Source organism: Oratosquilla oratoria, chromosome 42 (genome assembly GCF_046742065.1).
Source record: "Oratosquilla oratoria isolate Oo_2021 chromosome 42, ASM4674206v1, whole genome shotgun sequence".
Lineage (NCBI taxonomy): Eukaryota > Metazoa > Arthropoda > Malacostraca > Stomatopoda > Squillidae > Oratosquilla > Oratosquilla oratoria.
This window is the reverse complement of record NC_134818.1, coordinates 39,392,849-39,405,938: the sequence shown is the minus strand read 5'-3', so window position 1 is coordinate 39,405,938 and position 13,090 is coordinate 39,392,849. Positions and strand designations below refer to the sequence as shown.

At 38.2% G+C, this 13,090-nt stretch overlaps 1 protein-coding gene across 2 annotated transcripts in view; it reads left to right on the top strand.

Moving 5' to 3' along the window:
• Positions 1–453: 453 nt before the first annotated feature.
• Positions 454–13,090, top strand: part of LOC143021781 (uncharacterized) — a 76,100-nt gene continuing 63,463 nt past the window's right edge. Inside the window, exon 1 of one of the 2 annotated variants that reach the window (XM_076179502.1) lies at positions 454–541. In XM_076179502.1, the coding sequence (XP_076035617.1) occupies positions 509–541 (33 nt within the window). In that variant the 5' untranslated portion in view covers positions 454–508. Of the gene's footprint in view, positions 542–1,549; positions 1,685–13,090 lie in introns of those variants that run through there. The other variant, XM_076179503.1, reaches the window with a different exon arrangement.

The window sequence follows — 13,090 nt, the reverse complement described above, 5'->3', positions numbered from 1 at the left end:
ATGTGACAACAAGAAGACACCAGAAACAAAGATAAACAAAAACACATCGATTAAAAAAAAAAAAAAAAAACAGTGGTTCTTCTGTCCGACCGGTCATTCCCCACTTGGCAACTCCGTCATTCCCCACCAGTGGGGAATTCCCCACAGGTTAAAAACCACTGTCCTAGAGCGTCCGCCGCCGCTCTAACAGCTGTAGCCTCTCTTTTCCACTGCCCGCCCCCATGCTCCTGACTAGCTACACCATCCCACTTCCTTTCTACAAGGCGTGTCTTTCATAAACACCACCGTACGGACTCGAAGCCCGTGGGAGTGACATTTCACTCCCCCCCCAAAAAAAAAATACACTCCCATCCACCCCCCTCCCTCCCTCTTATCTTGGTTCCTCCTGGATGACGTATCTCTGCATCTCGCCCACTACCCTGGGTCAGAATCAGCGTCACAAGACACAGCACATCCACAGCAACGTCATTAAATCAACGACCCCTCCTCTCCGTCCCCTTATGCAGAAATGGAGAAGACGGGGAGGAAACAAAAAGACAAAGTATGAACAAGAGAAAAAATAAGCATAGTGATCATTGTCGTGTCTGGTTATGGTGTAATACGGTGACCATTTCATCTGTGTTCTCATGTGGTTTGTGCTATCTCATGCTAGTACTGCTGCTTGTAGAAATAGTGTATGTGTTTTCACAGTGTACGAGGAGTAGCGATATGTACGTGGAAAAGCGAGGTTAGTATTTCATTTCGCATTTCCTCTCTGCGTAACTGCTCGCGGTGGAAACCTGTTAGAACAGTTTTCTCAATACTGCAACAAACGTCCAAGGTACGTTGTAATGATAATAAAATAAAGAACCAAAATAAATACATGAAAGGAATAGAAAAATGAAACAAATTAAATGTGATAATGAAATAATTTCAACATTTACATGCTGTAAAAGTTGTAAATTTACTGTATTTTGACACTACATTTGGCACCAGTGAGGTTAGAAACATTGAAGTGAGAGCCTTAGTAAGGAAAATTTCCTTTTTTGATTATTCCTACCCTTCTACAAACAAAATTTTCGTGTTAAACTGCAAAATTAGCAACAACGAATTCCATGCAACATGTAGTATGTGATTTGTTAAAACGTTACAAAACACAACACATACATAAGCAAATAAACCAATTAATAAACAAGTAAATAATTAAATAAATAAACAACTATACATGTCATTACCATGTTGACTCACTCTAACATCTGACCAACCATAAAATACCTAGAAACTAATAGTTATTACACAGCTTCGGTGTAATTCTAAAGAAGAAAATAAGAAGGTAGGAGGAAAAAGAAGAAAGAAAAGAAAAAAAAAAGAGAGAGAACGCTTCCTCCAACGGGTCCCAACAGCTTTTCCGCTTCGACGAAATAGGCTGAAAGCAACAGGAAAAATGTAACCTGACAAAGAAGGGGTCACCCCTCCTATGATGCCACTTCACAACTTATCTTTCTAGCTAATCTTTTATGTGGGAGACTAGCCAAAACCTCCGTTTGTCAAGGTTACGAACCTGTCTGTGTAGTTATCGTACTTTTGGCAACCTGAGACGCAAACGGGTTATGCGACAGTGTGGTCTCGGTCCGTACTCCGTAGTCCAGTGAGCCTACAGTGAGAGTGGAGTGTGTACGTGGAATCTTCACTTCTTCCTCACACCGTGAGTTTTGTGCGCAAGTTATAACGTTGCGTTTATTTCTTACGAAGATGTATCGTACATTACGGATTATTTCGTCCTAAGACAATAGAAGGTTTGGCCCTGCATTGCTTTCTTGATCAGTGGTTCTGCAACATTACTAGAAATAACTTAGACGCACTAGCCAGCCTCATGTCGTTAGCCCCTATTCTCTCTGTGCTAGAGAGAAACGTGTGAATGTCACATTTGTTTTTTATAATTGACATCAACGAGTCATTCTAATGTCATTAATATTATTATTGACTTGATACTGGAATACAACCTGTGTCACCAATTCAAAGTTATAGCATGATGCCAATACCCGGACATTCATTCGAATCGTATTCAGTGAAAAAATAAAAGAGAAAAAAATGCGAATTACTTGTCATTACCTAAATTTCTTCGATAACATCTTAAAAGTGCACACCTACGCGATATAGCAATAGAAAATTAATTATTTTGTAAATTATAATACATCTACGTAATATGCGATTTTCTTGGCTGAAACCAATAACAAAAAAGTTGCTAAAACCGATTTACTAATGAACGAATGCGCAGCGGTTGAATGATACGCCATGATTGTTTTGATAGATGCCAAGGTCGAAGAAATAAAAGGACGATAAATTCGTCTTTTCTAACCTAACCTACGTAACCTAACCTATATTTAGTCATTCGGTACCTCAAATTTAAAAGTTATTCAGATCGTCGTCGTCACGAATGCTATAGGCCTGATTATTATTGTACCTCGGACAATTAACAGACGACGGCAGAACCCCGTGTTCTCTCATAAAGTCCAAGGAAGCCCCATTGTCTTTGTAAGAGCGCTCATCAACGTCACCTGGAGTTGGAGAACACCCAGTCCACAACGTGAAAGCCATCGTCTGATAGTGACTGGATTGGACAGACGACAACATGGCGTCCTTACCGTATCCTAGCGGCTTCGTTCGTTAATGGATTTGGTTGTAGCATTTTTTTCTAATTTATTTCCGCCATGAAAATCTCATATTACGTTCATGTATTATAATGTACAAATTTTATATTTAATTTTCTAATGCTATATCGCGTAGGTGTGCACAACTAAAATAATACAATTTCATCGACATTGAAATCTATTCTTGTTCAGTATTTAAGGAGGCCTAGTTGCAATATGCATCATCTTTGTCAGCCTGAGGATATACATTACAGTCAATTATTATCATTATTATTTGTTTGTTTACAAAATGCGTAACATCAAATGGGGTGTACATCTTGTTAATGCACCCACTCAACAAAAATGGCATGTTGCATCTTTTAAAACAATACATTTGTTATCAATACATAATGTCTCCTAACTTTATTTTGCTTAAGAGAGTTTATTAATCTTCTCTTTTCTTATAAGATACTTGGAAGGAACATTCTTTTATGTTATCGTTTCTAAGTTCACATAGTTCTGTGCATACGACATGGTGTTGTAATGAGTGGCATTTATTTTCATGACAAAGTTTACATGCAATTTCATCAGTATTTTTATTACATTCCCAATAATATTTATATCCCAACCTTAATCTCGTTACCATTGTGTCATACAAGTTGTGCCGTCCATAAGTGAAATTACAATTTTCAATTGCATTCACATAGGAGGTATAGTGATGGTGAGGTTATTTAATGTTTGCTGGAGAGAGGGTAGAGTGGCAGAGGACTGGAGGAGTGCGTGTATAGTTCCACTTTACAAGGGAAAGGGGGACAAGTGTGAATGTAGTAGTTTCAGAGGGATTAGCTTGTTAAGTGTAGTTGGGAAGGCTTATGGGAGGATCTTGATTGAGAGGATTAGGAGAGGAACAGAGAGAGTAATTGGTGAGGAACAGTGTGGGTTTAGGACAGGTAGAGGTTGTGTAGATCAGGTTTTTGTGGTAAGACAGATATGTGAGAAAGCTATAGGTAAGGGGAAGGATGTTTTTTGGGCCTTTAAGGATCTGGAAAAGGCTTACGACAGGGTAGACAGAAAGGCACTGTGGGAGGTTATGCGGATATACAGGATAGGAGGAAAGCTTCTAAGAGCTGTCAAGATTTTTTATGAGAGTAGTAGAGCTTGTGTCAGGATTAGAAATGGAGAGAGTGAGTGGTTTGAGGTAAAGGTGGGACTTCGTCAGGGATGCGTTATGTCACCCTGGCTGTTCAACTTATACATGGATGGGGTGGTGCGAGAGTTCAGGGATTGGAGATGGTTAAGGAAAATGGAGAAAAGTGGGAGGTGAGCCAGCTGTTGTTTGCGGACGACACTGCGCTTGTGGCAGGATCGGAGGAGGGATTGAGGAAGCTGGTGACAGAGTTTGGGAGAGTGTGTGATAGAAGAAAGCTGAAGATAAATGTGGGTAAAGGTAAGGTGATGAGATGTACAAGGGGTGAAAGTGGCAGTAATCTGGAAGTGAGCATTAAGGGAGAGCGACTGGAGGAAGTGGATAGTTTTAGATACTTGGGTGCAAATGTGGCAGGAAAGGGTGGAGTGAAGGTGGAGGTAGAATGTAGATTGAGAGAAGCGAGTAAATGCCTTGGTGGTTTAAAAAGTGTAATGAGGAATAGGAATCTGGGAATGGATGCTAAGAGGAGACTGTATGAAGGAGTGATTGTGCCAACAGCACTGTATGGAGCAGAAACATGGAACATGAGAGAGGAAGAGAGAAGGAACTTGAATGTGTTTGAGATGAAGTGTCTGAGAAGTATGATGGGGGTTACTAGGCTAGATAGAGTGAGAAATGAGGAAGTGAGGAGGAGAACAGGGGTGGAAAGGGAGCTGGGAGATAGGGTGGATGAAAGAGTATTATGATGGTTTGGACACATGGAAAGAATGAGTGAAGAAAGACTAGTAAAAGAGGTATGGAAGGCAGATGTGGAGGGAGTGAACATGAGGGGACGGCCTAGGATGAGATGGATGGATGGGGTGAAGGGGGCTTTGGGGAAGAGGGGAATGTCTGTTGAGGAAGGACGGGAGAGGACAGAAGACAGGGGTGAATAGAGAATGGTTGTATATGGAAAATGTTGTGATGCATGAGGTGGATTGGACGGGGGAATGGGGGTGAGGTAGTGTGTGTGAGCAAAATTTTTGACGCAGCCCGAAGGGATTTCTCCCCGTCCTCTCCTTTATATGGGGGGAGGGGGAGTCTCCGATTTAATGAAGCGGCCTTGCTGTGGATGTGCTGTGTCCTGCAACACTGCTTCTGACCCAGGGCAGTGGACAGGGTGCAGGGATGACCCAACATCTAGGAGGTGCTAAGATGGGAGGGGTGTGGAGTGTTTTCGGGGATGAAATGGGTGGGAATGTTTTTGTGCCTTGTCCTTTTTGGCTACCCCCCTGGTAAGGGGGAAAAAAGCCTTGGTATATGTATGTATGTATGTATGTATGTATGTATTCACATAGTGTAACATTGGAAACTGGTATGTTATAACACATTTGTAAATGTTCACTATAAACCCACTATCGTAGAAATACAGCTTTCCTGTACTTCCGATATTATTTCTCCTATAGTGGGTTTATAGTGAACATAGTGTAACATACTTTCACTTCCTTTTGCTACAGTTTTTTTTTTTCTTTTTTTTTTTTCTTCTTTGAGGTCGCAAGTGTCTGTGTTTTTACATTTTCAATTTAATTTATTTCGTACTTGGGACACTTACGATATCAACGATACCTCTCTATGTGCCTTCTTTAGCTAAATCATCAGCTACATCATTCAGATATATTTCACAGTGTGATGGTATCCATACAAAAGTTACATTGATTTTAATGGATTTGATGTCCTTGATTACCTTTTTACACTTAAAAACAAGGCTGTTATAACTAAAGAATTTTGAATTAAGTGCAATTAATGAACTATATCTACAAATAGATATAATGATCTTCCTCTGTTGGATGTCAGTTTTAAACTTTCATGTATTGCGTGTAATTCTGCAGTGGTGCTGGAGTTTATACCTTTTAGAATATCACTCTTCATTACTTGTACAGTATTTATAGAATTCCCTAATCACAACACCACAACCAGCTTTTTCACCGACAACAGACCCATGACAGAAAACATGTATTACATTACATGTTGGGTACATTGAAATTGATATGTATATATATATATATATATATATATATATATGTATATATATATATATATATATATATATATATAATACGTAAGCGGGGTAGGAAACAGGAGTCTGTTTAGAGATTATTCCTGACTAGTTTCGCAGTTTGACGTAAGCTGAGTAGGAAACACAGGAGTCTTAACAAATAATTATCAATAGCTCCGGTGTTAGTAGAATTAGGGACAGTTATAAAGTGTGACTTATCTTTTCCCGGGGCATGGACGTTTGAGCCATCGTAGATTTTCTCGGCTTTGCTCATTGTTTTGGTGATCAAACCTCCGGGGTATTTCAGCCTCTTAAAAGTATTTTTGATGTATGTCAGTTCATCATCTAGGAGTCCTTTACTGCAGATACGAAAAATTCTGAGAAAGAAACCTATTAGAACACCAGTTTTGACACGTCTTATTGGTGGGCTTCCTGTATACTGAGAAACTTACCTGTTCAGAACCTCTATGTATCAGTGTGTCTAGAAACGGTAACTTACAATCTTTTTCAAGCTCAACTGTGAACTGAATGAATTGAATTGAGCAATATAAATCGTTATTTCGTCCATTTTGGAATATGCTGTATCCGGATGGTCACCGAATCTCACTAAAGACATTGACAGATTGGAAAAAGTGCAACGGCGAGGCACAAAACTGATTCCAAATATCAGAAATAAATCGTACGAAAATCGACTTAAACATATAAGTCTATTTTCTCTAAAGCGTAGACTCGGGAGTGATTTGATTTTAAGATTTTAAAGGGAATTGACAACACCAAAAGTGACGAAATTTTCAGACTGAATGCGAATTTCGACAAGAAATAATGGTCCCAAACTGTCAAGAAGTAGATTTAATTTGGAAGGAGGTAGAAACAAGTTCGCCAACCGTGTAGCAAATGAATTAATTTTATTTGGGTTTCAGTTTGTGGTCTAGAGTGACCATTTCAGCTATGGGGTTGAGTTCGCAGCGGTGGGTATAGACTTAACATTGACTTCATCATTAGCAATACTTAAGACCAAATTCAAATTAAACGTTTCCAGACTTCTATCGTCATCCTGACCTTTGTTCTAACCCTTTCCTACCCTTTTCCTTTTATTCTGACCGCAGCCAGACAGGCGATTCTATTCAGGTGACTATCACTTCTATACTGAGTGCTATTTCATCGGTACTTTAATAAAAGCGAAGGTGATAATGATTGGTGTGGACCAGTGGTTCCTACCCTGTGGTCCACAAGTCCCCTTGGGAACCATTCACAAAATGGACCATAAATTGAAAACTAGTGGTAGTTAGTGGACGTTGAACGATTGATGTCAGTGTTGAAGTGGTCTTTTCCAGGTGGCCAGAACCACCCTAAACAACACACAACCTTCACTTCTTCGAAGCACCGCCAACCGAAGGAAAAAAAAAAGCACACTACTCAAACATTTACCCATATCCTACCACCCTAACCACGCAAAACATCCACACAGAAGCGTATTCATACCCAAATAACTACACAAACCCTTCAAGAAAGGCCACCAAACTCTGTGTTCCAACACCCCCTAGATTTAAGCCCCACAAGGACATGAACCACACTGGCACGCCTGCGCTCATGACACCACACGTCACTAAAGCAGTACCAGCCCGGAACAGGCCTGGCCACAGTTTCCAACTGTCTCAGATGCAACCACCACCATATAGAGGACACAGAACACCACCACACCAACAATTCCCAGACAACAACACAATATAATTATCTTCCCTGAGTGATTTGTGGTCCCGACCGAAGGCTATTGGCGGTTTCCTGGAGGCCGCGGGTCTTCTGCAGAAGAGACCAGAGGCAACGGATTGGTTTTCTGTAGGAATTTGTGAAGAGATGACCGAGTCGTTAGTGTTCTGTTGCTCAGGATTTAGTGTAGTCAGTGACAATTGGTTATTGCAGCAATGACCACGTGTATTATTCATTGTCATTTTGTTAATCAAAGTTAGATGTAAGTTAGATAAACTGGTTATTGTGTAAATTGAACAGCTTAGTAGTATGCGTAGTATCGTGAGGGGAATTTTACTTTGGCAAATGGGAGTTCTACTTAATGGAGTTTATCATTTAGCTTGATGTTTTGTTTTGTGTTGTCTTCCATGGGTGCTATGGTGGTATAATCGGAAAGCTGCCGGTCTCGTATTAGCTTAGTTGTGGGTTCGAATCCTGCACTCCTCTCCGACTTCCAGAAATAACTTTTATCGCCCACAACAATCCCTAAAGCACATCATAGGGCAAAGGTAACGGTTTCCCGAGCTACTTAACGCCTCCTTGCGTAGGCTCCTCACTAACTTCCTTAAGTGATTGGTGTAGGGTTTGTTAGGATTGGATATGTATCCATTCATTCCAGTTGTGTCTTAATAAGGTAGTCGCGCTTTGAAAGCATCTGTCAAAGGCGATTTCATTCGGCTGAGGGGAACCCCTTCCCCCAGGTGGTGTAGGTTTAGGTAACTTAACTCCATTGTTGAGGGAACGAGTTACGACTTTAGTAACATCCCTACGGAACAGAGACACGCTGCATCCTTTTTCTGAGTAAAGACCGATTTACCATCCTTCCTGAGGCCTGCCTTCAATCCTTTGCAATTTTTCTTAGTCCACGTTATCGGTTGTCCCAGGACAGAAGCGCTGGCTAGTAAGTGCTTCAGAGACGGTGAGGGCCTATGGCCATGCGGTCTCACATCGGAAGTGCTCAAGGTCGTTGATCATCTTTCCAAGCGAAGAGGGAAAATCCTCCTTCGAAGTTCCAAAAGGAAATTAGCTGTATTCGTCTTCAGGTTAATTTTAGGTTGACAGGTAATTTCAATTCAACATAGCTTCTTCTACACTATATATCCATAATTAACTAAGGTTAATCCACTTGAACTATCTATTTTGCTTTTATAATCCACATGTACTGTATTTGAAATTCATGGTGTTCATCCCACAGACATGCTTGGCAGACAGGTTCCGTATGTACTGTACATTTCCTGAATATCGTACGTTTGATAGGAAGACAGGTCCTAAGTGAGCACGGAGAGTGAGAGGATGCAATAGGGCCCAGGGCCCCAGGCCTTCACAATTTATTATAATTGCGATTACTATCATCGCTCGTTCCTGTAATATGCATTTAACGTAAAAAGAAAGAAAAATAGTAAAATAAATTTGTGAGTTCGACCTTAAGCTTCGCAGAGCCAAAATAAAATTTGAAGTTGGCTCAACGCTTAAGGCAAACTTTCATGTTATTTACAGACGTTTAGGAAATGCACGCACACACACACACACACACACACACACACACACACACACACACACACACACACACACACACACACACACACACACACACACACACACACACGTCGGTTTCTCTTACAGGTACGATGGCTAAAATTTGTGAAAGAATTATCAAAATTAGATGGGTAAGGCATTTGAAAAAAAAAAAAAAAACTCACTAAATCCAAGGCAATTTGGATTTAGACAAGGACGATCATGCGTCATAAACTTAGGGTTGATTCACACTATCGGTCTTGTCGCGCTCCGCTCTCGGTCCGCTCTCGGTTCTGAGGTATTCACACGTACGGTCTGCTCTCGCTCCGCTATCGCTCCCGTCATTGCCCCTCCCTCGACACCAGTAGAAGTCTTACCATCAGTTACGAAGGATATGTGACTTTTCTGACGCCGAGTTGGCAATAATCGCTATTACACTTGATGAAGAAGGAGGAAAACAAAATAAAGAAAGAGATTGTGAGTTCATCCTATGTTGCAAGATAGGAAGACTAAAGGAGAATTTCATACTCTGCATCCTCGTCTTATTGATGATGAAAGTAAATTCCACAGCTATTTCAGAATGAACAACGAAACATTTGAGAAAATACTATCCAAAATTGAGGATGACCTGAAATGTAACAGAAGATGCTGCACTTCCTGGCACTGATGTGCTTGCACCATACATTATAGTGGGAGATGAGGATTTCCCGCCGAAGAGAAATTTGATGAGGCCCTACCCAGGTATACAGACTGAACATAATGTAGAGAAGAGGATTTTTAATTATAGATTATCTAGAGCCAGGAGGATAGTTGAGTGCACATTTGGTATTCTAGTGCAAACCTTCAGAATATATTTAAGGAAACTTAAAGCTATGCCTTCTAACGCTAATGCAATCATTACAACAACATGCATACTTCACAATCTGATACACCCAAATGCTGTTGCATTACCAGATACTGTTGTCATGCCCCCATCAAACACTGTACGTCCAATGAGAGGTAGAGGGGAAAATGGTACAAGAGAGGCTTTTGGCGTGAGAGAAACACTGAAAGATTATTTTAGCTCCCCAGCTGGTTCAATGCCTTGGCAAAATGATAAAATATAAGTAGACAAACAAACTTGTGTAGGAATATTTGTTGAGTGAGCTAAGGAGATGCATTTCCGCAGTGGATAATAGGCTGTTATTATACATATGGAATTTCTTTGGTTAATAATGTGTATTTTTTTTTCTCTCAGTAACTTGGCATTATGATAAGTATGCAAACATTATTGTATAGGAAAATTGTTTAGTGAGGATAGGAAATGTATTTCCACAGTGGACATTAGGCTATTGTATGGAATTTCTTACCTTCACAACCCAGCTGCCTGCTTATTTCAACACAGCCTCTTCTTTTCGCCACGTTATCACTGTGGTGCAGCAAAGTCAGGTCATACAGCTCTGGTTTACCTTTTGACTAATTCTATTAGCATTTTTATCTGAATCCACAAAATTAAAGTACGTTTTGTAGGTTATATTTTATTCTGTTGGTGCTTATGCATATCCTAGCTGTACGCATTGTCATTGTATCAGTGATAAATAAAAAGAAAACGTATTTTTATCATTTATCTAACTTTCTCATGATCCCATTGTGGTGTTTCTTTGGATTATCCATGGTTTGGTAGGACAAGGTAACACTACTTGCTTATATGAAGGCTGAATCTCGACTGGAGTGGAGTAGGAGGAGCAGGACCGTGGCAACTGAGTTCACACTGGCGCTCACGGTCCGCTCTCGCTCCAGTAAAAATATCTTTTGACGGAACCGTGACCGGAGCGAAACCGGAGCGAGAGCGCCAGTGTGAATGCTTTCACTGAAATTAATGAGACAATATTGGACCGGACCGAGAGCGGAGCGCGACCGGACCGATAGTGTGAATCAAGCCTTAATGTGTTTCTATTCAATGCTAATAGATGTAGTACAAGAAAGAGATGGATGGGCTGATTGTGCATTTCAAGACCTGAAAAAAGCTTTTGATAAGGTGACTCAAGAAGTTGCTAAAGAAATTAGAAACTGCAGGAGGAATACAGGGCAAACTGCTGAAGTGGATGGAAGAGTTCTTGCATGAAAGAAAATGAGAGTGGAGATAAGAGACAAATACACTCATTAGGATGAAATGATAAGTGGAGTTCCACAAGGAACAGTTCTGGTCCCCATAATGTTTGCTATATATATTAATGATATGGATAAAGGAATTGGAAGTTATAGAAGCTTCTTTGCGGAGGATGCAAAATTGTTGAAAAAAGTGAACACTGAAGAAGATTGTGAGTCGCTACAGAGTGATCTCAAAATATGGAAATGGAGTAGGAAGTGGGAGATGGAATTCAACATTAAAAAGTGTAGTATAATGGAATTTGGAAAAAAAAAAATAGTGGGGTCATATAAATTGGGAGAAGAAATTAGAAAAGTAGAAAATAAGAAGGACCTGGGAGTCCTTATTATGAATAATATGACCCCCTGAGAAAAATATAAACAAATCTTTTGGAGAAACTTATAATTTGATAAGAACAATCAGAGTGGCATTCACATATCTGGACAAAGAAATGGTTTAGAAAATACTAATCACTTTGATAAGACCAAGATTGGAGTATGCAGCGACGACGTGGTCACCAAGTTAAAAAAAAAAAAAAAAAAAAAAAAAAATAATAATAATAATAATAATAATAATAATGTATAACAAAACTTGAAAGAATACAAAGAGCAATTACAAAATTGGCACCAACACTCTCAGAACTATCATATGAAGAGAGACTAGCAAAACTTGAGCTACAGACATTAGAGCAAAGAAGAGAGAGAGGAGACTTGATAACTGTAGAACCATGAAAGGCATAGAAACTATTGATAGATAAAATGGGATAGTATTAATACAAGAGGACACGGAAAGAAAATCAAGAAAGACAGTTATAGAAGAGACCTGAAAAAGAAGAGCTTTCCCCACAGGGTAATAGACGTTTGGAACAAGTTAGATGAGAAAGTGGTGAGTGCAAAAACAATACACGAATTTAAAAGCAGTCTAGATCAGGGGTTCCCAAACTTTTCATCACAGCGACCCCCTAATAAAGTTTAATATTTTCTGTAGACCCCCAAATTATTAATTCATGGATCATGTCAGTTTATTATTATTATTGGTGTTGTTATTGTTATTAATGCTAGTAATATTATTATAGTTATTATTATTATTATTATCATTATTATTATTATTATTATATTGTCATTATTATTATTGTCATTATTATTATTATTGTCATTATTTTTATTATCGTTATTATTATTATTATCGTTATTATTATTATTATCGTTATTATTATTATCGTTATTATTATTATCGTTATTATTATTATTATTATCGTTATTATTATCATCGTTATTATTATTATCGTTATTATTATTATTATTATCGTTATTATTATCATCGTTATTATTATTATCGTTATTATTATTATTATCGTTATTGTTATTATTATCGTTATTATTATTATTGTTATTATTATTATCGTTATTATTATTATTATTATCGTTATTATCATGATCGTTATTATTATTATCGTTATTATTATTATTATTATTATCGTTATTATTATTATCGTTCTTATTATTATTATTATTATCGTTATTATTATTATTAATATTATCGTTATTATTATTATTATCGTTATTATTATTATTATTATTATTATTATTGTCGTTATTATCGTTATTATTATTATCGTTATCATTATTATCGTTATTATTATTATCGTTATTATTATTATCGTTATTATTATTATCGTTATTATTGTTATTGTTGTTATTATTATTATTATTATCATTATCATTATAATTTTAGTTATCAATAGTGTTATCATCATCATTATGATCATCATTTTTGTTGATATTATTGTTCTAATTCTTTACTGTAGTTCTTGTTTGGTCTCAGAAATCACTTATGGTAATTCTAAAGTACCATAGTCACAGTTTTCGCGTTTGTGGATTTCACTTATTCTATTCGTTTATTCTTATTTG